At 46.3% G+C, this 24,096-nt stretch overlaps 1 protein-coding gene across 2 annotated transcripts in view; it reads left to right on the top strand.

Annotated features, from left to right (window-relative positions):
* Positions 1 to 218: 218 nt before the first annotated feature.
* MYO1H (myosin IH) overlaps positions 219 to 24,096 on the top strand; it is a 37,809-nt gene continuing 13,931 nt past the window's right edge. Inside the window, exons 1-14 of one of the 2 annotated variants that reach the window (XM_075769402.1) lie at positions 219 to 331; positions 418 to 512; positions 16,647 to 16,805; positions 17,587 to 17,702; positions 18,659 to 18,857; positions 19,371 to 19,451; positions 19,877 to 20,056; positions 21,162 to 21,260; positions 21,591 to 21,704; positions 22,097 to 22,168; positions 22,813 to 22,932; positions 23,286 to 23,353; positions 23,672 to 23,777; positions 23,921 to 24,001. In XM_075769402.1, coding sequence (XP_075625517.1) covers positions 501 to 512; positions 16,647 to 16,805; positions 17,587 to 17,702; positions 18,659 to 18,857; positions 19,371 to 19,451; positions 19,877 to 20,056; positions 21,162 to 21,260; positions 21,591 to 21,704; positions 22,097 to 22,168; positions 22,813 to 22,932; positions 23,286 to 23,353; positions 23,672 to 23,777; positions 23,921 to 24,001 — 1,407 coding nt within the window. In that variant the 5' untranslated portion in view covers positions 219 to 331; positions 418 to 500. Of the gene's footprint in view, positions 332 to 417; positions 513 to 2,597; positions 2,701 to 16,646; positions 16,806 to 17,586; positions 17,703 to 18,658; positions 18,858 to 19,370; positions 19,452 to 19,876; positions 20,057 to 21,161; positions 21,261 to 21,590; positions 21,705 to 22,096; positions 22,169 to 22,812; positions 22,933 to 23,285; positions 23,354 to 23,671; positions 23,778 to 23,920; positions 24,002 to 24,096 lie in introns of those variants that run through there. The other variant, XM_010312219.2, reaches the window with a different exon arrangement.

Genomic DNA, 24,096 nt, shown 5'->3' with positions numbered 1-24,096 from the left:
TCATATTACATTTTATTATTATATTATTATATTATAGTATTATTGTATTATATTATTATTATATTCTATTATATCCTTTTTTCCCTCTCCGTGTCCCAGAAGGTGCCTAAAGCTCTAACCCGAGGGGCTTTGCAGCGTTTATCAGCGTTCCCTGTGATGGAAGCGCACACAGAAGCTACAGCAGTTCGCCTGCGGGACCGTCAGCCCGGACCTTTGCCGCTGCTCGGTTTTCTGATGTTCGCGCTCGTGGCTCCTCGTCCTGCACAGCTCTGCGCTCTGCTGCTTTGTTGTGGTTCGCAGACACCCGCAGAAACACCCACGCGCTCTTTAGGTGCGCCACGCGGTATTTAATGGGGAAGGAATTGCTAGATAAACCTGAAAGAACTGAATAAATGTTCTTTCTCTTTATTTAAGCAGCTGGAGAAATCGCTTGAAGCTCGAGGTCTAATTTTTCATCAGCTAATGTGCGTGGGACGGAGCGTGAGGACGGTGTGGCGAGGATGCCAGCGGAGGTAGGACTGCTTCTCCTTAGATCTGGTTACAACACGTCAGGACCCTGTAGGAGAAAAAGGGAGAATACAGTATGTGGACGTGAGAGTTGAGTACTCGTTCATTATAGCCCCGTTTTGAGTCGGTTTTCTTTAGGGTCAGCGTGTGTCCACACCTGTGCCCTCCCGCAGCGAACGGCACATCGCACAGCGGGGTGGAGAGATCGTGGAGGTTGCAGCAGCGCAGGGAAGTTAGTAAAATTTAGTGTGTGACTCGGAATCGCATTAAAGATTAATGCGCAGTCTTAGCGTCTGTTCCTCCTTTGTAGGATATCTGCACTTTTAATTTTTAAGCACGTCTTAGCCTCAGCCTGAGAAGAGAGATCCTATAACCGAGAGAATATACATTATTAACCTTAAAGCTTCCAGCTCGAGTCAGCTCCTACAGCCTCTAACGTTCCGGTTTCTGAACAAGCAGATGAGCACCCACCACCCGGCCTGCGACACCGGCACGGTCCTGGGTCGGGCTGGCTCCGGGGGCAGCTTTAAAGCAGCGGATGGATGCACTCCCCTATTTCGGTAGTTCGTCGTTAACGTAGAACGCTTAAACCGACTCCCCAAAGATCCCTGGTGCCTGCAATGTAATCTCAAGGAAGATACAGTTTCTAGTTCTTATCTTGGAAAAGCAGCCACTAAGTGTATGCAAGTGCCATAGGACAAAGTCCCTGACTCACACGGTGAATTATTAATGGTACTCTGGTCGGGTGAGAAGGTAGTCTCCTCGCCAGCTGCCACAGTGTTACGAAGGACCTTAAACAAGTTCAAAGCACCTTTTGAATGGTTTAGCTGGAATAATTGTTAACAGCTGACTTTAACAGCATTCAAGATGGATACCCAGGTAACTTTAATTCTTAGCGGTATAGTGATTGATGTTTTGCAGCAGCTAGAGATGTAGTTCCATGTGACATTTCTATTAACTGCCTTAGTAAATATTTGAGTAGTGCATTTCCAGAGGCTAGATGATGGTATAATGATTTTGAAATAATATTTTTATAAAGCACACAACTGATATAATTCAGTCACAAATATCTAGGCTCATTTCAAAACCTTCATGGTGCAAAAGCGTGTGTTGCGTTTAGCTTGGACAATACGCCTTCAGCGGTAAGAACAACTCGTATCCCGCGTATTCATAAATGTTCACTTTCCATCTCTGCTGGCTAATTTCTTTTAGTGGACTTCAACAAAGAAATTTCTTGGGAGCTGTGACGGGGGTGACATCTCCCTTGCATGCTAACGAAGTCTTGACAGAGGAGATGACAGCTGGAACTCCAGGATCAAACTGGCTACTTTTTTCCAACAAGAAATTAAACTGCAAAGGTTTCTAACAGTTCTTGCAGTTAAGTTGCAGGTTTCTGGGTGGCTGCTGATGGCTTTCTCTTGCCGTAGATTGCAGCAAAACTTCCAGGGAAAGTTCTGCAAGACCTCCGCAGCAGTACTGCGTCACTGCCAGACCCTGTTCCTAAATAGTCTGGTCTAGTCTTTCTAAATGCTTCGGAGGTTCAGAAGCTGCCCTGTTTGGAGAGTGGTCACAGACTTGCCGTGGCACTCTGCCTCCGGCAATCTCCACCCAATGTCATCACAAACCCCGGTGACAGTTTTTGTAGGACAGACATCCAGGTAACCTTGACATTCTTGCGCCAGAGTTGACTCGTAAGCAAATGAACGACACGGTGAAATTCTGGTGATCTACTCGGCAAACACTCCACTTGCTGCAAACTAACTTGGTCAATCCTCCATTTATTTATCGAGCATCAGCGTGTTGAGACCTGCTCAAAGGAAAAAGCTTCCTTTGCACCTCCTTTTCTCCTCTTCCCCACAGAAAATTGTTGTCTGGGAGGGACAATAAGGTTCACACGATGGAGATCAGCTGTAGTTCCTCGGAGGAACTGTGGTTGAAAAGCTTCGCAGAGAGCTGCTCCATCGAGCGATTGGGCTGGAGAGCGTCAGCTCGGCGTCTAGGGAATGGGAGGCCCTTGCAGGCTGGGGGGGCTCGAAGTCAGGAGCGACACCGAGTCGCTGGGGGGGCAAAAGGTGCTGAGCGGTGAGCGGCGGTGGCACTGAGCGGAGCTGGGAGCCAGGCTGGAGCCCTGCAGCTCTGCAGCTGGCACCGCCGAGACCGAATGACAGAGCTTGATGCCGAAGCCAAAGAGAAGTAAGCAAATTATTCCCAAATCGAAGGTGACAGAGGCAGAACGTAACAGAGCGTTTGAGCTGCGTGTACTGAGTCCGAGGGAGAAATACAGTGACCAAAGGCAAGAGAGGATTTAATTTTTAATTAGCCATAATTAATTCCTTCCACATCTTATGTCTGGGGGGAACATAGAGTGAAAGGAATTAATAGTGGGTTTGCTTCGATGTGTCGCAGCACCAGAGAGGGGGATGAAGGATCCCTGTTAGTGAGCTGAAGCACTGGCTGCTGAGCTCGGAGACGATGTGGGTGTCTGCCTGCGCAACGATCCTGTTAAATCTATTGGAGTTTCGCTTATTCCAACACTGGAAGGTTTTTTTTACTTTGCATGCGATGTTCTGTGTTGATAGTGCATGGTCTAGCTGAATCGGAGACAGCGGAGCCCCCGTTCAGTGATCCGGACTTAAGCATAAATATACCACTAGCCCATGGGCTGTGATAGGTACTTTGCAATTGAGGCTTTGAACTGTTACAGGAATGAGGGAATTTCTTTTTAATAACAGTTACAGAAGGCTTGAAAAGAATTCCTCCTCAGGCAAGAAAAGGTATTTTATTGTATCCAATTAAAAAAAAGAAAAAATCTTATCTTTCCCTTTTAATGTCTATTTGTTTGAGAGATCCAGACTTATTAACAGCTTTTAGTAGCTGGGGCTTTCACAGCTTTGTTGTGAAAGTTTTCCTTCTCACTGTTATACTACTTGGCAGATATTTTACATAAATTACAGTTACCATACAAAACAAACAAACAAATGCTCGAAGGAAAGCTCCTTTGCTCCTGTCAGATAACCCGTGCAACTTCTTCGGCCCTCCTGCTGTTAGACCCGCTCCTTCTTTATTCACCCTCCCAGGAAAAACCATCCAGGACCTGCACTTCTCATTTCCAAAAAAAACCCCCAAAGCAGCATCACCCCGCTCCTTCTTCTCAATTTGTCCTTTTGAAGGTCAGCTTTAAAGACCATAAAATCAGCACAGTAATCCTAATAGGATCCGCAATTCCTCGCCCTGTGTTTCACCAGCTCCGGAGCTCCGGCGTTGTGACAGTGCTCGGGTGTCCCCAACCCTCTTGGCTCGCCACCGGCTCCTCGTTCCCGGAACGGTTTATTAACTGACCGTAATCCGCCAGGGACAGGAGCAACATCCTCCTATTTGCTAAGCGTTCGCAAAAGAGCTGCAAGGCGTGGAGGAATCGCTCCTATTTAAAATCAAGCTTTCTTTCCTCCCTGTCGGGTATCGGTGCTGGGCTCGGGCAATGCGGGGCTCCTTGGGGAGCGGGGAGAATATGCGGTTTGATGGCTACAATAACTCTGATGCCCTGTAAATAGTTTTAACATGTAAAGCATTTACTTCTGAATCACTGTTGTTATTTCTACTTCCTCAAATAACATCCAGCTCTAAGTATAAAACCCAAGATAAATAATGTATGAAGCTACTTGTGCCCTTGTATGAAACTCTTTGAAAGTAAGTTGTTAATTTTAGGTAGACTTTAAAGGTGAGGAATGTGTACTTTGATAACAGACTTTCTGATTCAAACGTGCACCTAAATCCAAGAATTTCATAGCATCTCCTAATAGGCAATATAGTAAAACACGAAAGCATCTGCTGAGATATCGGTCTTATATTTGTTAGCCTGCAATTATGTTAACAGCTAACCTTGGACAGCAGTTACCTATACTATTTGGTGAGGGGGTCTTTTTTAAACATTCAGGCATTATATACAAAAGTCTGCTTGTAGCAGAGTATGCATTTCTGTATAGTCTGTCTTCTTTTATCCTTGTTAAGCACCGATAAAATAACTGCATACAGAAAACATCATTTTGTTAAGACTTAAGGCCAAGAAGTTGTTAATGCTTTGTTGCTCCTTTAAAACACGCCTCTTTGCTTACCTATTTTACCCATTTTAGCTATTTTACCCATTTTACCAGGTTTTCCCTGTTTCAGATGATTAGGTTTCCCTGTGTCAGCCATTCCGTAGCCTTTTAACCATAAGAGCAAACAGCTGAGTCACCTCTGCCTCCCCCCTGCTCTGCTCTGGCAATATATCGTGTACAGAGCAGGTAGTTTGGGGTCTCAGAAGGTGGGGGGATTTATTTTTTTTTCTTTTTCCTGCTTGGCTTCCTTTAGGCTACCTTTTTGTAGCAATATGGAAGAAGTGGGGGTAAGTTCAGAGCTCTTTGTAAGGTTTTTTTATGCTAATGTGTGCTTTAAAATGAGAGTTTCTGGCTAAAAGAGGAGGGATAATTGTCTTGGCAAACTGGTGCCTGACTTGCAGTGTGTGAGCAGCGGTGGTTTCCTTCCTTCTCAAAGAGGTGGAACGGTTCCTGGGGTGTTTTGGAGAGAACGGTGTGGCTGGAGGAGGAGGGAAGGAGCTGGTTTTCACCTGCTTGCAGAAGAGAGGGATGTTTTTCTGCTCCCTGGAGAAGGGGGTGTGCACCATCTGCACCAGAAAGCCCCGTGACTTGTGTGCGGTGCCTTGAGCTTCGGTGAAAAACCAAACCCAGAGTAATGGCCCTTGGGTGACCCTGAGGGATGCTCCTGCTGCCCCCAGAATGCTGGAGATCCCCACCACCACCTTTTGTGCTTGCTCTGGAGTAAAAATAACTTGAGTGCTCTATGGGGCATTGCTGCTGCTTTCCCTTCTCCATCCCCATCTCCGTACCAGTCAGAGCGCTCGCCTTTTCTCTCCCTCGCTCTCGGCGCCGCGGGCAGCGATGGAAGTTCCTCACGGGGACTGTGACCGGACCCTTCCCACCCTCAACAATAGCTTTTGTGCAGTGTAAAGTATTGTGAGGGCAGTAAAGGGATTTCTTCTGGAGACAACACCCTGTCTTTACAGAAATTCCTCCTGTATTAAGTCTGTTTGCCGCTTAATGCTGCCGGCGGCTGCAAAGCAAAACTTGTCTGTTCACCGCTGGCACGCCGGGTGGTGGGTGTGAGAGGTTCTGCTGTGGCTTCGGGTGCTGGTTTCCAGAATGCAGCGATTACGTGGCCCGTTGATGATGTCTTCGTGCTCATTTTCTGAATTCAAGTGGTGCTTTGTGTGCGAGGGGGGCCGGGAGAACTGAAACAACAAGGAAGGTCTGATAAAGATGTTTTCTGGATCGGTTTGAAGGAGATCTGCTATTTGTTGACAAGAACGTTCCCCGTTCCTTTGCGGCTGCCTCTCCAGCCTCTGTTGAAATATTTACGCTTGCCAGTAAATTTGCGACCAGCTAATGAGTCTGTGCTGGCAGCCTCTTCAGATGCCCCCTCCGAGTCCTTCCTACCTGCGTGCAAAACTGCAGCCGTGGCATCTGATGCTACATCAAGCCTGACAAACCTGGCCCAGAGCAAGTGCACGCTCTAAATTAACGTGAGCCTTTGGGTGACCTTTGCTGTATTTCATGTGAATTAGACCTTGCGCTGCAGCCTCTGCAGCTTGCTGGCTTGTAGTTGCTATCAAAGCAGCCCCTGATTTTTTGGGGGGCTCTGATACAGAGATAAAGACTGGCTTTTGCTATGGGAACTTGAGTGGTAATCTTGTTTTGGACAGCAATTTGTTGTCCTAGGCATCATTCATCCTGTCTGCTTTCGGGTTTGATGCTGACTTGTTGAGTGATTGCACAGGCCAGCTTCTCTTTGCTTTCTGGTGCCCAAAGGATTTTATTATCAGGGGTTGTGTTGGAACGCTTCTATGGGAGATGTAATACCTATACTTATTTTATCTGTGATACACTTCTGGGCGCAGCAAGAATGTGTTTGGGTGTGATTTTTTTTTTTTCCTCTAGTTTTCTCTTCTGACTGTCCTGAAGACTGGCAAATACACGTACTCGCTTGTGGTTCAGTAAAACAGCACCGCGGTGAGGGGTCCTGAGTTTCTGCTATTTTTTTTTTTTTTCCCCTATCTGGAATTCTCGCATAAGAATGAGGACTCGTGCTTGTGAAAACCAGAGCGTTCAAACTGTGCAAGGTTGGCTTTCTCGGTTTCTCTGCGGCTGGTGCAGATCGGCAACCTGGCCGGAGGGCTGGACCCCCTGCCCGCACCCCCGCGCAGCTGGGGGGGAGGTTGCTCTACCTCTTCCTTACGTCACGGAGGAATAACGTTGTGCTGCTGCTGCTGAGCAGCCAAAGTCCTGGCTGAGACCAAAGGAACAATAATTGTAAATGCAGAGGGACCGCAGCCTAGCGCGGGCAGAGGGAATACCTGTGGCGTTTCCCTGTAGCTTGGTTGGGGTTTTTCTTGGGGAAATTTCCCGGCGGTGGCCCTGTCCTGCTCCGTGTTTGCTGGAGTTATCGGAGCTCTGGCCGATGCAGAAGGGATCTGAGCACGGCGTCTCCTTCTGTTCATCTGCAAAACTTTCGAATTCCTGAACTTACTGTTGTTCGATGCTACACACACCCCCCCGTAACGTATGGATGGTCAGATACTGGAGGACCGTCCCTCTCTTTCCCAGAAGTTGAATAAATCTACTCTCCCTTTTTTCCTGAAGCTTTAACTCTGAACGTTAGCTTTCCAGCTGGAAATCCTGTGCACCGTTAGCTAGGGAATACGTGTTATGGAGCCTATCGGCAACTTATGCTTTCTAATAAGATGTCCTGTTCTGCAATTAATAAAGATTCAGGATTCATTAAGGAGCCGCCTCTGGTCCAGCAGCAATAAATCTAAGCATGTCAGTGCTGAAGAAAACTCTGGCGTTTATCCTAAAAAGCAATGACTGAGAGCGAGAGCAGTTAATGTCTGTGTTCTGACCCGACAGGATTTCTAGCTTGATTTTTATTTTTTTTAATAGTCTTAAATTTCCTGAGTGAGGTGCGATTGCTGTTCCTTTCCTCGCACATCAAGCGAGAGCGTCCGGGGTGCGAGGCCAAAAGCAGAGGTGCTGCCCCAAACGCTGCTGAGGGCAAAACAAGCTGGTAAAGCAAAGGGCCCTTTTCCAAGCAGTTGTTATGGTTTTGTCAATTAAAAGGTTATAAAGAGGGGATTTGTGCTTTAGGTCAGGTGCCCGAATGCATCGGTGCCCGCTGCCAGCGCCGTCACCTGGGAGCGCTGGTGCAAACTGGAATCCCGGAGGCAAACTGGGAATTTTGGGGTGAGAAGGGCTGTTTTTCCTAACCTGGCTCAGAAGAGCGGGCTTACTGGCGCTAACCCAAAATTTGAGCTGCTGATATTAACCTGACAGGCAATTGTTTTATTAAAGCTGACGTGCTGAATGGGACTCTTTTTAATGATATTCTTTACCTGTCTCGTTGTGTTAGAGTGGGGAAAGGGGAAGGGGGGAGAGGAACGAGCAGGGCGAGCGATGGCAGGTGGAACCGAACATCAGCACCGGTTTCATGCCTTGAACCGCCCGGCGCGGCCGATGTAGACCCCGCGTAACAAGAAAGAGTTGCTAAGAACAAATCTCTATTGTTCCCCGTCATCTTTAAATGAGTGTCAAAGTAGGCAGGGGGGCTTTGACCGTTAACCGCACAATTTAGCCTGCCCGTTGTGTCCGGCAGCCCCCACAGCCTTGGAGTTTCTCGGATGAGAAAAGGCGGCCTCAGCCCCTTATAAATGGGCCAAGTCTTCTCCTTTGTGTGCAGACTGCCCAGTGTGAAATCTGCAGTGACGTTAAATGTTTTCTAATGAATAATTACTGAAAGGAAATGTAGGAATATATGTGTAATGGATTGTAGCGCATTAAAATGTTTTATTTTGGGCACAAAAATGTTGTCCTTCACCAGCGCCGCGATTGTTTCAGGAAGCCTTTTGTGGGGGTTTGATTCTCAATGGATTATCTGTGAGCGCTCGCATTTCAAATAGAAATCAAAAGGGTCCTTTGGCAAACTAATGTTTTTCAAAATGGCAGCCATGAAGCCCATTTAGTATTTAAAGTTTGGGTTTTAAAGGAATGTTTGAACTCTGGAGATTTTCTCACTTTTTTTTTTCTTTCTTTTGATTTATGAAAGTGAAGTGGTTCACCTCGACCTCTCCTCTATTGAGAAAGACAGACAGTCACCCTCTAACAAGTCTATAGCAGACTATGCCCTGGAGACAGACAAGAGGCCTTAAGAACTGTTGGCATTTCCCTAGGCTGTTGATTAACCTTAAAACCCTCTTATTCTGTATTCTTTTGAAAAGAAATTAGGTTACAATGTGTAAATTTTTCTGCGCTATAATTGTATTTATGAATTCCGTTGCCTTGAAGAGTGTGTACAGTAGCGCGAGACGGCCCGAGTTCCTCGTTGCAGACCCAAGACGCTGCTGCTGCGTTGCCAAGCACGGTCAATAAATAGCATTTCAGTTCCATTATAAGTGTGGAGGAGGTTTCCAGAGATTTGGAGCCCGTCTCACTGAAATGCCTAAAAATCATCTCGTCTTTTTGCTGGCTTTGCTGCAATCGGACGACCGTAACTTGTCGCTTGATGGAGATCTGGTCTGCTTTAATCTGGTTTATGTGTGGCTCTAGTTTATCTGAAAATTACCCTGAACAGATTAATTCTTACGAGCCACGCCAAAGTTTCCGCAGTAGGAGGAAAGTATTTCCCTGTTGTCCTGGGCTTGCCATTGGTCTTGGGTGTTGACGCGTTGCTCCAAGTCCTATTGCCAAGCATATAGCGCTTTGATGGTCTGCATTCTCTCTGGGGATCAAGGGATGGGGTCCTGGCTCCTCCTGGAGCAGACACCATGCAGGCAGCTGCCTGTAGCCCCTTCCAACGGCCTTGGGGCATGCTGTAATCTTGACCTTGAGGTCACTGCCAGTGTTGAAGGAAGAGAGGTGATTGCTGGGACCTGGCCGCGCTCTCCTGCTGACCTCACCAAGCAGGCTCTTGCAGAACGGCTTTCTTTACCATTTTTTGTGGTCAAGCACCATCACTGCCCTTCTGGCCAACTTCTCCTGAGAGCCTTAGGTGAGGAAGGTGGAGCAGAGCCCGAGGGGTTTCCTTGTTGTAACCCTTGCGGTGCCTCCATCCAGTTTCCAGGACTCTTAATGAGCAAATTCCTGTTGCGCACAAGGAGTGCAGGGCTGGGTCAAGGAGCGCTGCCTCTTGCAGTAAATGAGTATTTCCAAAACAGAGCTCTGACGTTTCTAAAGGAATCTGTATTAACAGCGTTGCTCCGAGCTCATCTGTCCTGAGTGGGCCCCTCATTTCTATTTTAAATCTCATGTCTATCTTAAATCGGATGACTCCAGAGACGTTTGCTTACTGCGCCACGTTCCTGCGGCAGGAGTTTTCTTTTCTTACATCTCAGGGTGTAACAACAGAACAAGAGGCAAAAAGGTCATAGATGTTTGGTATCACAGTGGATTTCGTAGGGTGCCAGCTGGAGATGGAGCTGAACGAATTGAACTGTGCTTCAGGATCATTGAGTCCAGCCTTAGATAAGGCTCTGAATTTTTTTGCAGAGATTTTAGCAAAAGTGTGCTCTCGTTGGTAAGAATTATCTTTCTGTTACCAAAAGCCGATTCTGTTGGGAAATGGATGGTTCTAAATAGTCTGTTACACAGGTGTTTCTTCCTGCTGCTCTATGGAAATATAAATTATTGAGGGTTTGTAACTTTAAGTTTTGAATGTTCTTGTTCATAATCGGTATTTATTAGCAGAGGATAAGTCACAAATGCCTTTGCCCGACTCAGCTTCCCGGATCAGACAGTTTGCCTGTTTTCCTCAATGACTCTCGCCCACGAGGTAGGATATCTTAACTTCTCAATGTTCCTGTGAGACCAGGCAAAGGTATTTTGTGGTGCAGGAAGGGTTTTCCTACTGCCCTAGACCCTGATCTCGCTACAAGTCCCATCAGGAGGACACCTCTGTTATTCAGTGAGGCTGGACTTGGGCGTGAAGCTTCTTAAATGTGGAGCATTAAATACGGGACTGAAAGCATCTACTGGAGGGTGGCTGAACAGAACTGAGAGGTCCCTTGCTGCTGCTCATGGATCACTGGGTGCCCAGACTGAGGGGTTTTAGTCTGTTGACAATTGTTTATGCAGAGAAGCAATTATGGGAACATATTTGTTGTCGTCGTCTTTGACGGCTGGGCGGAGAGGGAGAAAGAGCTGGCGTTGTGTGGGAGCCAGCAGGAAAAGTCACTTTTTGGGGGGAGAAACTGCCTGTTGCATATGAAAAAAGGGATAATCCGTGGAAACTTCAAACTACAAATTAAAATGGGTTTTGCAGTGACCTCTAGTGGGAGCCGAGCCGGGAGTTGCGGGGAGGGGGTGAGGAGCCCCTTCGGGGTAATACACTTTGCGCCTGGATTTGCTCAATTTACCCATCAGAAAGGTTAGAGTCCACCGCTTCATCTTCAAACTCAGACTTTGCTCTTTCAGTGAGATCTTAAAATCTCATCAAGCGGTGCTGTCAGCATAAACCTCATCACGGCTTGAGTGCTGACAGCGTGTTAGATAATTCATTAAACAAGGAGGATGCGAGCATCCCTGCCCAAGGAGGGAGGGGAGCGGGCAGCCGGACACATGATACTTGGTGTCAGTGGGCCTTCACTTCAGCCTGTTAACTCCTTCTGGAAGAAGTGTGGAGAAGGAGTTGACGGGAGATGGCACCCTGCGGCCGGGGGGATGCAGGTAAAGGAGAAGATGTGTGAAATAAAACCACTTCTGGATTTGTAGGGTGGTGATAAGGAAATCCAGCATCTCTGGCAGGTTGGGATGGTTTGGAGGCGAGTGGAGGATCCCTGGGAAGACTTTTGTTGTTGGGTGGTGGGTTTTCTGTTTGGTTTTTTGTTGTTGTTGTTTGGGGGGGGGGTTGGGGTTTTTTTGTGGGCTTTTTTTTCTGTTGTGGTGGGAATTAGTGGCTTTATGGGTGGCCCCGATACGTCTGGAGTCTGGTGGCCCTTTGCTGTAGATAAGGGCGCTTGCCTGGCCGGGTGGGTAAGCGGCTACTTGAAAGATCTGCTGGGTCCGATGGTGCCCACCTGAGGCTCTCGCCTTGTGTCTGTGTTTGCCCGGGGAGCACGTAGCATGGCTGGTTTGGGTTTTTCTAGTGCTTCCGAAATAGCAGCAGCATCACAGCTGATCCTTCTCTTCCCCTGTCCATTAATGTCTTCTGTTCTATGGTGTTAAACCAACCAAACAGCAACAATCAACTTTGGAGCCTGTTGAAAAATGAAGTTCTGAGCCTCTGGCAAAGATAAGTAATAATTTTGCAAAGTTTGTTTATTTTTCTTTTAAAGCTGTTCTCTTAACTGTTCCTTGCCAAGTCTTGTTTGTTTGTTACAAACTGGTACAAACTTTGTCAAAGAAACTAGTCTGGTGCTTCCGACCTTATTTTAGCCCTTCTTCAAGAGCTGCACGACTCGTGAATTTGTGTTGCGATCCGCTGTGGTTCCTTGTCGTTTCAGTGTTGATAGGCAAATCCCTGTGGGAAAGAAGAAAGCCCTCATTGTAGGGAGGGAGGGATCTTCTGATAGAGCTTGCATCTCAGTAGGCAAGAAAAAAAATAATGTCCTGACTCTTAAGTGATGAGGAAAGGAAAATAATCCTTTGAAAAGAGCAGTGTCTCGCTGGGGTAGTGCGAACTGCTGAGTCCTGGGGGGGTATCTCTTACTGAGGGTGATACCACGTAAGCACAAAACTTCTAGGAAACTTCCAGAAACAGAGTGGGGACAGAGGGGTAAGTGGTACTGCGATAAGAAAATTACCTGACCTCAACGACAGCAAAATGCTGAGAAAATCTGAGCACAAAGCAGCCTGGAAGAGAGTTTGGGATTTCTGTCTAACGGGGAACAGCATCACTTACCAATTAACATGGGAACGACAGAATTAAGTGAAGGAAACCTGATGGGGTGGATGGTCCCTCCGGTCTCAGGCTTATTCCTTCGTGCTTCCCGGCTCGGAGAGAAGGTGAAGTCTCTTGTCCAGCTTCCCCCGAGTGCTTGCTCAGGAGGATGAACCCGCCTTCGGTTGTTTATAGTCCGTCTTTATAGAAAAACAACAAACTAACCTTGTCAGGCAGCCACTGTGCGATGACCAAACCGGAGTGGGGAAAACGAGTATCAGCTCTTTGGGGGGGGAAATACAGGGCCGTAGTTCAGGCTGTGATATGGTTTGAGTTCGGTACTGCCTCAGTACAGAAAAACTTCATGTTTTCAGTTTAAATTCACCATTTGGCCTGGTCCAGGGTGTCTGTAGAGGAAGGTGGGTTTCAGGGCATTATTACTTTGATTAATACTGCATGTATATCTTTGAACGTGAAGCTGTTCACATATTCTCTTTGCTTGTAGTAATTCTGCCAAAAAAAACCTGCTTTACCCTGGGAGAAAAATCAGGCGATTTCTTACTCAGACTGTCAGAAATCACTTGAAATAACTGACAGCTGAAAGAAAACAACAGTCGAGAAAGACAGGAGGCTTCGTGTGCCATAAGCCCTAAAAGATGCGCTACGTGATACCGCAGGCGAGACGGTGCGGCACGTTAACGTCTGGCGGCCGGATGTGATGGGGTAGAAACGCCCAGATGGGTCTAATTCGGGACGCCATAGCTCTGGGGTGTTGGTAGTGGTCTGGTACTAGAGGGTGCTGACTCGGAGCAGTTGCCACGCGTGCCGGGGTGGGTGTCTCGGTGGTTTGTTGGAGGGAGGCACGGAGCAGGGAGGCTGTCGGGAGGTCGATTTCCTGCGGCCAGGCTAAAGCATCTCCTTTACAAATGGATTCGCAATTAAATTCAAAGACATCTCTTACCAGGTAAGACACGCTGAAGTTTGAGAACTCAGTCAACAGCCCTGGCTTCGTAGGTTTGATTGCTTTTAATCCTCTGTCACGGGATACTGATTTATTACAGCCTGAACGCGCTTGATTTGGGGGATGCGCATCTTTACCGGTCTGCGGTGCTGGTAAACTCCTGTTCTTGACCCGGAGCTAACGAACAGCTGCTCTGTGAAGCCTGATAAACCCTGGGCAGGTCCAGGCAAGCTGTGGCCTCCCAGCCTGGGGGGGTCAGACCTGCTGCGGGGGCTGGCTCCAAGCTCAGCTCCCTTGCAGCAAGATCAAGAGAGTCAGGATGATTAAAACAAAAGTTTCACTGCTAACTGGTCAGGAAAATATTAGGGCAAAAGAAGTAAGGTAAATATTTATCTCTAAACTCTGGCACTTTGATTATGTAAATGTGTACTTGTTTGATATTAAGAATATTAATCTTGCAGCGACTTATGTGGAGTAGATAAGTGGGGGGTTTTCTTCTCTAAAAACACTTTCTCTTTTGGGAATAAAAATCTGTAGATTGCACTGCCAAATAATACTGCTCAGATGGGTTAGCAACTTGTAAAAATATTACTCTGGTAATTGGCATAGTAACTGCCCATTTGTCTCACTTGCAGTACAGTGAAGTTACAAGATTAAAAATCTATTCCGCAAATGTTTTTAGCAAAAAAAAAAAAAAAAATTTGGATATTACCATGGGAATTATACTCCATACAAAACCAGGCGCAACTGAATGTTTTGTCATCTGTATTAGTCCAGAAGAGAGAGACCGAAATGATTCCTGTTATCCCATTCGCACGGCTTTTCAGGGCGCAGCGCTGCCAGGTCTCCCCGTGATTTCGCACGGCTCTGATACCCTCTGTGGGAGGCGACCGGTGCCGCGGGAGCTCCGGCACTAGCAGGGATCGATCGGGCTGCTTCGTTTAGAGACGAGTGTTCAGAACGACAGTAGTAGTGACCGTGACTAGTGGTTTGAACATCTCTCAAGTTCTTGAAGTTTGTAGGCTCAAATTAAATGTTTAATATGACAACAAAGAGATTTTTAGGGTTTTTTTTTTAACTCTTTCCTTTCCCCCACCATGCTCTTCCCTACCTGGGAGGTGGCATCTGTGCAGGTATAGGTTTGAGAGGCTAAATCATCCTGTATGTACTGTCTTCCAAACTGGTGGAACCTAAGGGCAAACATAACAGATAGATATGTCATGTGCAGAGGAGAAAGAAAGAGCAATTAATATTAAAAGGAAAAAAAAAAACCAAGTAGGTATCTTTCTGTAAGAAGCGATCATCATGCATCATGCCATAGCTCAGGAGAAATGAGGAATACTACGTCCTGCCAACCTGGAGCAGGTTACACAGTCAGCTGGAGGCAGTGGGTGTAAAAGGCACAAAAGTAATTACTTGTACATGAAGTTACTGCAGGTATGATTGATTTATCTTTAAACTATGCTAGGATTTGGACAGTATGCTTTCAGAATGTCTTTCGGGGGTCCAGTGGTAATGTTACTGCTGAACGTAAATCTACAAAACGCAGGTTACTCCTTCAGTGCGATAAACAGATGAACGTAAAGAACAGGCTGTACTAAAAATAAGACTAACATGAAAATTCCTGTTTAAGAGCTGACTCTTCTGAGCTTCCCTCAATCATAAAGGATATTGTGCGGATGGGTCCTTTGCTCTTTGTTTGAGTGAAATCCTGCTTCTAAATCCACCAAGTCTTAGCGTCCGAAGTGCTGTTGTCTCCCACCAGCGCTGTGCAGGCTCAGCCCAAAGCCTGCCTCCAGAGTCAGACCTTGCCAAAGCTTAGCAGAAACGTTTTGCACTGTGCCTATTTACAATTTGTAAAGTTTCTGCTTGAAAAAAAAAAAAAAAGGGGGGGGGGGGGGAGGTAATGTGGCACTGCATAAACAAGCCATCGTGGTCCTTTTAAGGCTTGTTCGAAGTCTTGCACACAATCACACAATCTTCTGGAGCAGTGGAGCAGCAAAATGTAAAAAGCCAATGTCGTGAAGGGCGGTACGAGAGCAGCGAAGGTGCTGGGCTCGCGTGCGCATCCCTGGCTCCGAGGAGCTGCCGGGCGCGTTCAGCTGATGGCTGCTCGGCCAGGCGCTCTGCCCTAATTCGCAAAGCCCAGGAACCCGAACAGGTAAGCTGCTCAAAATGTATTAACTTCATTTCTGTCATAAGGGAAGTATTTTATGCATTAGGGTAGGATTTTTTTTTCTCTGAACTGTGTCACCCTAGTGCCTTTAAAAAAAAAAAAAAAGACCCTGAAAACACCACTATGGCACATTTATTACTATAGAATAAAGAATATCCTGTTTGTCTGTTTGCTAGCATGAAATTATCAGCTTTAATTAAATAAAAAGCATACAATTTATTCTTGTAGCCTGGGAAACAAGAGCTTGATGTTCAGCCGTGAGTATTCTCAATATAAAGTCAACCTCCATGGTAAAGAATCAGAAGTGGAACGTGCAAAAAAACCTACATTTTGTCAGTGACGTTCTTTTTGCATCTTTCAGCCTTTTGAGAAAGATGGTGTGCGTGCTAGTAAAGGTTTAACTGTTTCTCCAAATCGCTGTTTGGTTGGTTTTATCAGCTTGGTGGCCTCGCTGCTCCTGCCCGGGTCTCTCGCTGGCGTGTGGAGACATCTGCTGCCCAACTCGGCAAGGTGACTTCCATCCGCTCGCGCGAGGCACTAGCAATAACGAAGCAATCTTGTGCAGAGTTGTACTGTAGGATTAATCTTTTTTTCCCCTAAAGATCAAGTCCAATGCAGGCTTTTCCGGACATTCTCCGTTTTTGTAGCTACATCTGTATAACGTAGTTGCAGGTGGCGTAGGGACTAACAGTTTGTCTGGTATCTTCCACCATAAACTTCTGACTTTGTGCTTGCTACTGCTTTGTCTAGACTAAGTTAATGGAGCGTCCCAGATCATAACGGCATCTTTGGAGCTAGGTTTGTCTCGAACAACTAGTACGTTAGTGGAAACGCTGGTCTTCCTCTCTGATCTCACTAGGAGTCGCGGGCGTCCTGACTGTAAAGAAGTTGGAGTGCAAACTCGCGTGGTATGGAATTGCCTTCTTTAGGGAAGGTGTTAATAACAGCGTGGATAATAATCTCGTGGCATTACTCGTGCAAGGTTGACTTGGCCCTGGGCCATGGGGAGGGACTTAGCTGATCCTTGGGGTCCCTGTCTGCGCTCTCCTAATCCTGTACCCTGCAACCTTTGTGTTGTAGAAAGAAGAAGTGGAAGATAACACCGATGCAAACATGGAAGGGGCTCTGATAGCCCGCGACAGAGTCGGGGTACAGGACTTTGTGCTTCTGGACTCCCACACCAGTGAGACTGCTTTCCTGAACAACCTCCGCAAGCGATACCAGGAGAACCTCATCTATGTAAGTGCTGGATTCATCACGTGGAGTCGTGTAGCCCGCGGCAGGTGAAATGTCTCTAAGCGTGGCCTTGCCGCTCAGTCCTAGGAAGGAGACCTGTGCATACGTGTCTGTGTATCTAACAATAAACCTTGCTAGGTGGTGTTAGTGCCCAGCAGAGTGATCTCCCAGTAGTAGTTTGTCTGTTTTAGCTAATGAAAATCGTATTCTCGGCTTGCTCTGAGTTGCCTTACAAAGTTTCAAACGATCTGCAGCAAATAGTAAGGGAATGGGAAAGTGAAAGACTGCCTTTGGAGGCGAGGCAGCGCTGAACACGGTACCTGGCTTGTCTGAGAAGTGCCGAGTACTTTACAGAGCAAACTAAGGCGGCTTCGTGGCCACCTCTGTTTTTTCAGCAGCCCCGAGGCTGTACGTCGGCTCACAGCAGTGGCACCACGTGCTTTGTCAAGTGAGGACTGCTGTTTGTAAAACACTAATGGAAATAACTTAAAAGAAGGTAGAACAGGGCATTTTGATGTGCTGAAAATGTATACAAATATTGTTTTGTAAACCATAGTTCGGTGTTCGCTTTGAAATAGCGAAACCTGTGGAGGGGGTTTTTGTGAAATTTTTTTTTGCTTGTTTTTTGTTTTGTTTTTTCCTTTCCTTCTCTCATAACAAGTTCTGTGCCATCTTTTTCAGTTGTTCTTGCGTAATGTCCTGATGAACTTGACTTCTGTTTTGGGAGCCATCGTTCTAGTGATGGCACAGCTTTCCCACCCGTATGCATTCTTTCTCCCCGCAGACCTATATTGGTACTCTTCTTGTATCTGTCAACCCTTACAAAGAGCTGGATATCTACACAGTGACACAGATGCAGCTTTATCGAGGGGTAAACTTTTTTGAACTGCCACCACATCTGTAAGTAGAACCCTTAGGATGTCAGTTCATATCAATGAATGGGGTTTTCTCTAACACTGTGCACTAGCAACAAGGATGCGTGTCCACAGTCGCTAGGGCTGGGGAACGCTGCTGTTCCTACCTGTCTCCTGTAGGTGAGGAGCTATTTGTGTCTGTCTTCTAGCTGATGTGAGAGTAAAAGGGGAATAAAAGGATTGCAGAAGTGATGTTGGGGAAACCGTAGGAGAAGAGTTATCTTGAAGATAACTGTCCAGACTAGTGCTCAGTGTCTCCTCGTTAACCATGGTCTAATCAGGCTACTGCCTGGCTCTGTCCACGTGCAAGTCAACATCTCTTCCTTTAGTTGTCCAAAACATTCTGGTCACCTTGCCTTGTCCTCTGAGGCCCTGTGTCAGAGCGGGCGACCGCAGGACTAGCACAGTGCTCGTGCTTGGGTTTCCCAGGAAGGGAAGAAACCTCAGCCTCTGAACTCTGAGCTGGAATTTTTTTGATGGCTGGAAGTTGTTGGGTGGTTTGCCAAGCAGGTTTTTATGTTTTCTTCTCCTTCCTTAAGTGGCATATTGGTGAAAGCTCCGCTGTTGGTTATCTTTGTATCTGTCTCTATCAGCAGAAGTTGAGATCTTCCCTTTACTGGAATGCAAACTGACCCCTCTGCTTTGGAGGAGGGAGTCCCTGCTGAGTATAAACTGTATTTGCCAGGAATACGTGCAGCCTGTGTTAAGCCCTACAGCAACAGGGGAAAAAGGAACAAGCCCTCTCTGTCCCTCAAATACAGACTGCGTTTTTACTATATGACCTTGAGTCAGACTTGTGTCTTGAGCTCTGCTTTCCCGTCATGTCCAATCCTCCTAATGTTAGATGAGTAAGTGCTTCTGAAAACCCTGTGATGCTCTACCTCCCGTTGCTGTTTCTAATGGACGCTTCTCCTCCGAATACTTCTTGTGATCCTTGTTCAGATATGCCATAGCTGACAACGCCTACCGGGTGATGTGCAGCGAGTACAACAACCATTTCATCCTCATCTCTGGGGAGAGCGGAGCTGGGAAGACAGAAGCATCCAAGAAAATCTTGCAGTATTATGCAGTAACCTGTCCAACTACGGAGCAGCTGCAGATCGTCCGTGATCGTCTGCTCCTTTCCAATCCTGTTCTCGAGGTAAAAACTAAATAAAGGTACAAATGCAGAAGAGTTGGGGTTGATGGCTTTGCTGCATGAAATGTTCGAGCAAGTTTACACACCTGCACCCAGGAATGGCCTCCTGGTTTACATGGTTTTGCACCTGCGTACATAACATAAATCATAACGTACGTTCAGCCTCTTGGCAGCACAACCTCTGAAAGAATGCTTGGGATTTAATATCATTAACGTTTAGGAATTTAACCTTGGGTTTTATAGTAGAGGATAGATGAAACCTAGGAGTACAAGGAAGACGTACACCATACAACAGTTCCTTATGGCTTCAGTTATAAGTCATATCAGAGCGATAACTTGTTTAGCTGAATTCCACGTTAAAGCTAGGGAAATGCATTAGTTTGTATTTCTTTAATCCCACTAAATTCAGGAGTAGGACTCGGCTGATGCAGCAAATCTTTGTTAGTGGAACTTTGTCCTATCGTGGGCGTCAGGCGCTCAGTAAGATGAGAAGTGACTTTATCTGTTTATCCATAGGCTTTTGGAAATGCAAAAACTCTGCGTAATGACAACTCGAGTAGATTTGGGAAATACATGGATATCCAGTTTGATTTTAAGGTGAGAACAAACTTAATGGACTGCTATTAACACGAGCTGTATCAGTGAACCTCTTGGACGCTGACCAGGCAGCACAGGATTTATTAAGACTTACGCTGCAGATTTCTGACCCTATTTTTACAGGCGTTGCATTTTGCCGGTGAGGTGACTAGTTATACATCCTGAAAGCTTCCTACGCTGCTGGCGATGCTGCCAGCGCTCCGTGGAAAGCTAACGGAGATTGTTGTAAAGCACAAGTCGCATTAGAAGGACAGCAACCTGTACTGTTGTTGGATACTAACCCCCAAACGAAAGATGGCAGATAAATAACAGCAGAAACATGCTTCTCCTGATGCTGCTCCTCATTCCTAGGTGTGAAGAAACAGCCATCACAGTGGTGTTTAGTTATACCTTTTGGCGTTGATCTGACTGCTTTGTTCTGCCAGGGGGCTCCAGTTGGAGGGCACATCCTCAGTTACCTCATTGAGAAATCCAGAGTTGTCCACCAGAACCACGGAGAAAGGAATTTCCATATTTTCTACCAGTTATTAGAGGGTGGAGACAAGGATCTTCTATGCTGGCTTGGGCTGGAGCGCAACCCCCAGAAGTACGCCTATCTCATCCAGGTCGGTGAGAGCTTGTCCCTCTCTCTGTATCTCACATCTGGAATCGCAGGGATTGCACACGCAGCTTTCCTCGCGTGCTAAGGACGCTGCTGGGCTGCTACGAGAACCCGCTGCGTGTCACCTTAGAGTGAAACTCGCAGGCAGGTTGGTTGCAAATGTATTTGCCCTGAGGCTGTCGTACCCCGTTTGACCCTGGGTGCTTTTGTACCAGGAATTGTTCTAGCTGTGATGGCCTAAGGATGCACGTGATAAGTGGCTTATAAAGGATAATATCTCTTATTGGATCAGCTGATAAGAGTTGTGGGGGCAGAAACAAGCTTCTGGGCAACGTGACCCAGTGACAGCAAAGTCATCAGAGTTTTTAAAAAGTCACTGACACCCTGAGTCAGAATCGTGGTGAATTCCCCATGTTCTGTGTGTGCAGAATGGCTTAACGCTGCCATCCGTGCTGCTGCTGTGAGAACATAAACACCTTTAAGCAAATGTCACCAAACCGTTTGATGACCTTAGGTCCCCCCAGGATGGTCAAGACCCTTCTTGATTCACTGAGAAGAGTGGTCTGAGCTACTCAACAGCAGAGTACTATCTGCTTGCAAGTTACACTTTGTATAAAGGCATCTCTTCCAAGGCTCCTGTGTCAGAGCCTGGTATAAAATGAGTTTCTCGGGATTTATGGACCTCATTATAGAGGTCCATAGGTATGGTTGCGCAGTATACAGCTCACTTCGTGGTAGTGCTCTCAGCTTCCTTTTTTCCTTGGTAGTGAAGACTGCTTGGGCAGAAGATGATATTACTATAAAAATGGAACATGGCTGTAAACTCAAGCTCTTCACAAGACTTAGCCGTTTTATGGTAATCCCTGTCCAAGCTCAATGCTTTAACTTATCTGAAGTTTTAAGTATAAGCTGAAAGATCTGATCAAATGAGCCACTTTCAGGATTAGCAGGAGTGAAATAAACTTCCTACCTAGTTGCAGACTGCGTCTATCCGGGCTGAGGAAACTGGAAATGGAAGTAGTATGCCCAGTGGTATGCTATGTTTGTTGCTGATAATAAAATTGCTTCACCAATGACTTGTGCTAATTCATCTTTCTTGTACTGTATAGGGTCGATGTGCCAAAGTGTTTTCTATTAATGACAAGAATGACTGGAAAATAGTCCGCAAAGCTTTTTCTATCATTGACTTTACCGAAAAAGATATAGAGGTATGCATGTGAAACGGGAGTGGGCCCACCAAAGGGAGTTTAAGTAAGGAGTGTGCTGCTGTCTTTGCTTAAAAGCCATGGAAGCAGTCTTGCTTGCGAGAGGTGTTAAGGATGGAATAGGACATCATTTTGGGGGGGGAATGAGGGAGTGAGTGGGTGAAGAGCTCCATCACTTTGTACAGCTGGTGGGAGGATCTCTCCAAGGCAGGTATCTGACTCTCCTCCTTCAGCCTAGCCAATACTTGGTTTATTAGCATGTGTAGGAAAGAATAGTATTGTCCCATGGAGCTGTGGGAACCTGTTTTCTAACAGTATATCTCTCATTTTTAGCATCTCTTTGGAATTGTTGCTAGTGTCCTGCACCTCGGGAACATTCAGTTTGAAGAAGATAGCAATGGACATGCCATCATTCGCGACGGCACACAGATCAAATGGATTTCAAAGGTATCTCGCTCTTCCCAGATAGTGTCACTATTACAAGTGTTATGAAGAAAACCTTGCTGTCTTCCTCTTAAGGACACAAAAATCTGTTCCCAAAAGCAGAAAGATTGCTATATAAATAAATACCCAGCTCTTGCTATAACTTACCTTGAATTGCAGGGCTCCTTTTTTCCATAGCTGAGTGACAGTATGCTTGGATGAGTGTCAACATCTCTCTGAAACTTCCTTGCTTATTGTTGCTCAAAGATGAGTATGCCGGAGATCTACCGAGGCTGGCATCGCTGAAATGAACGGGAATGGACTGGGGGGTTATGCCCTACAGATCACCCAATGCCGCTTATTGAAGCGCTCTCTTGCTGGCCATGCTCTGAGTGTAAGTATTTCTTTCTCCGCAGCTACTGGGTGCGCACTTGTCCATTCTGCAGGAAGCTCTCACCCATCGGAAGATCGAAGCCAGATCCGAAGAGGTATCGAGCAGTCCTGCGTAACCCCAGGCAGCTGGGAGCCACCCAGTTCTAGTGGTAGTGGCAGATGAGGAACTCTGTTCTTAGCAGTGTTACCGTAAAAACAGATTGCTCTGCCTGTCGTCTCTTCCATATCACCTTCCTCTTCTAGCATGGGACGTTAAACTAAAACATATTCCCAGTATTAGAGTTTTGCCCCTGAACAAGGTAGTAACTGTTAAAAAGCTGGGACCAGGGACCTGCAGGCAGCTCTGTGTTACCTAAGCCAGAGAATTTCCAGTTGTGCGCTCCCTGGAATGTTTCCTGGGAAACTGGGCTGCGTAACCAGAGAAAAGCACTGGTAAAAACTGTTCTTTTGAGCATTTTGTACCAGGTTTAATAAAATAAAACTAAAAGGAAGTCAGAGTACTTCCCCACTTGTCTTGGTACTCTCCAAAATGTAGTATCGCAGTCCTGCTGGCTTGTGGTGATACACCAGACTCAGGTGACGCTGATGGTAAATAAAGCTGTAGACAGCTACAGCTCAGGCTGAGCACTTGTATTCAACAACTCACTGGTTCTCCAAGCCACAGGTGTGAACTGGCTTTACAGAGGTTTGCTCTGATCATCTGCAATGTTTATCGTCTCTGGTGTATCTTTATTTTTAGGTCCTAAGCCCATTGAATGTGGATCTGGCATTCTACGCTCGGGATGCAGTAGCAAAGGCGATTTACGGACGAACTTTCACTTGGCTAGTCAACAAAATTAATGGCTCTCTAGCCAACAAGGTTGGTTTCTTATTGAGTGTCCTCCTGGACGCTGAGTGCTCCTAACACACTGAGCAGAGTGTCTCCAGCGAGGCCCTACAGCACTCTTCACCGAATACCTTGCATGCTTGATAACTGATGTAGGGGCATCAATTCCAGCACCGAGCTGGAAAACTGTGTAGTTGGGTGTGGAAGGTGGTATGCTAAACACTTCTAGCAGTTCATCACTCGTTTTAAAGCAGCTACTCCATTGGCATGGGATACAGAGCTCTCAAAGAGAAAGTTTAAAATTTTGGCAAGGGAAACCACGCGGAACGTGCAGGGAAGAAGCATCAGCTGAAGCAGCAGTTACAGAGCAATGGTGTCTTTAACAGGATTCAACTCGGAAAACAGTTATCGGCCTGCTGGATATCTATGGTTTCGAAGTGCTGGACACAAACAGGTAACAGCAGTTCTTGAGGCATGGGGTAATCTGTCCTCGTGCTGGTGGGCGCATGTGCTGAAGTCATACATGGCTTCTTGAACGTTCTGTTACCCCAGCAAGGCGAGCTGGAGGTGACTGCTGAGTGCGCCGGGTTAGCTGAACCCCTGGTGAAAGCTTTAGCTCGGACTGCTTGCTTGGGTTTGAGCCTTTGGTACAAGAGCGTGGGAGGAATGTATGGACTTGGGCTGTTTGGCTGGAATACAGTAGGTAGTGATGGGAGAAGTAAAACTATCCATGAAATGAATAAAAAATAATGCTCATTTAACTACTCCGAAGCTTTGAGCAGTTCTGCATTAATTACTGCAATGAGAAGCTCCAGCAGCTGTTGATTGAGATGACCTTGAAAGCAGAGCAGGAGGAATATGAACTGGAAGGAATAGAGGTAATTTATTTTTCCCCCTCCTTTTATTATTTTGAATAGCCATTACACTGAATGCTTTTGGTCATCAATGAAGAACTTAAAAACTGCAAGGAAAAGATCTCCCTCTAAAACTTTTTTTTCTTTTTTTTCCCTCTTACTTCTAGTGGGAACCGATTCCATATTTTAATAACAAGATCATCTGTGACCTGGTTGAGCAGAAGCATAAAGGAATAATCTCCATTCTGGTAAAAACAGAGTTTGTGCTACTTAATTTAAAACGCCTGTCTGTATCCTACTGTAATGGTCCATAATTGTATTTTTTCCCTTAATTTTGTGATGG

Source organism: Balearica regulorum, chromosome 17 (genome assembly GCF_011004875.1).
Source record: "Balearica regulorum gibbericeps isolate bBalReg1 chromosome 17, bBalReg1.pri, whole genome shotgun sequence".
NCBI lineage: Eukaryota > Metazoa > Chordata > Aves > Gruiformes > Gruidae > Balearica > Balearica regulorum.
Note: the sequence above shows the minus strand (reverse complement) of the source record. Positions and strands in the feature narration are given on the sequence as shown.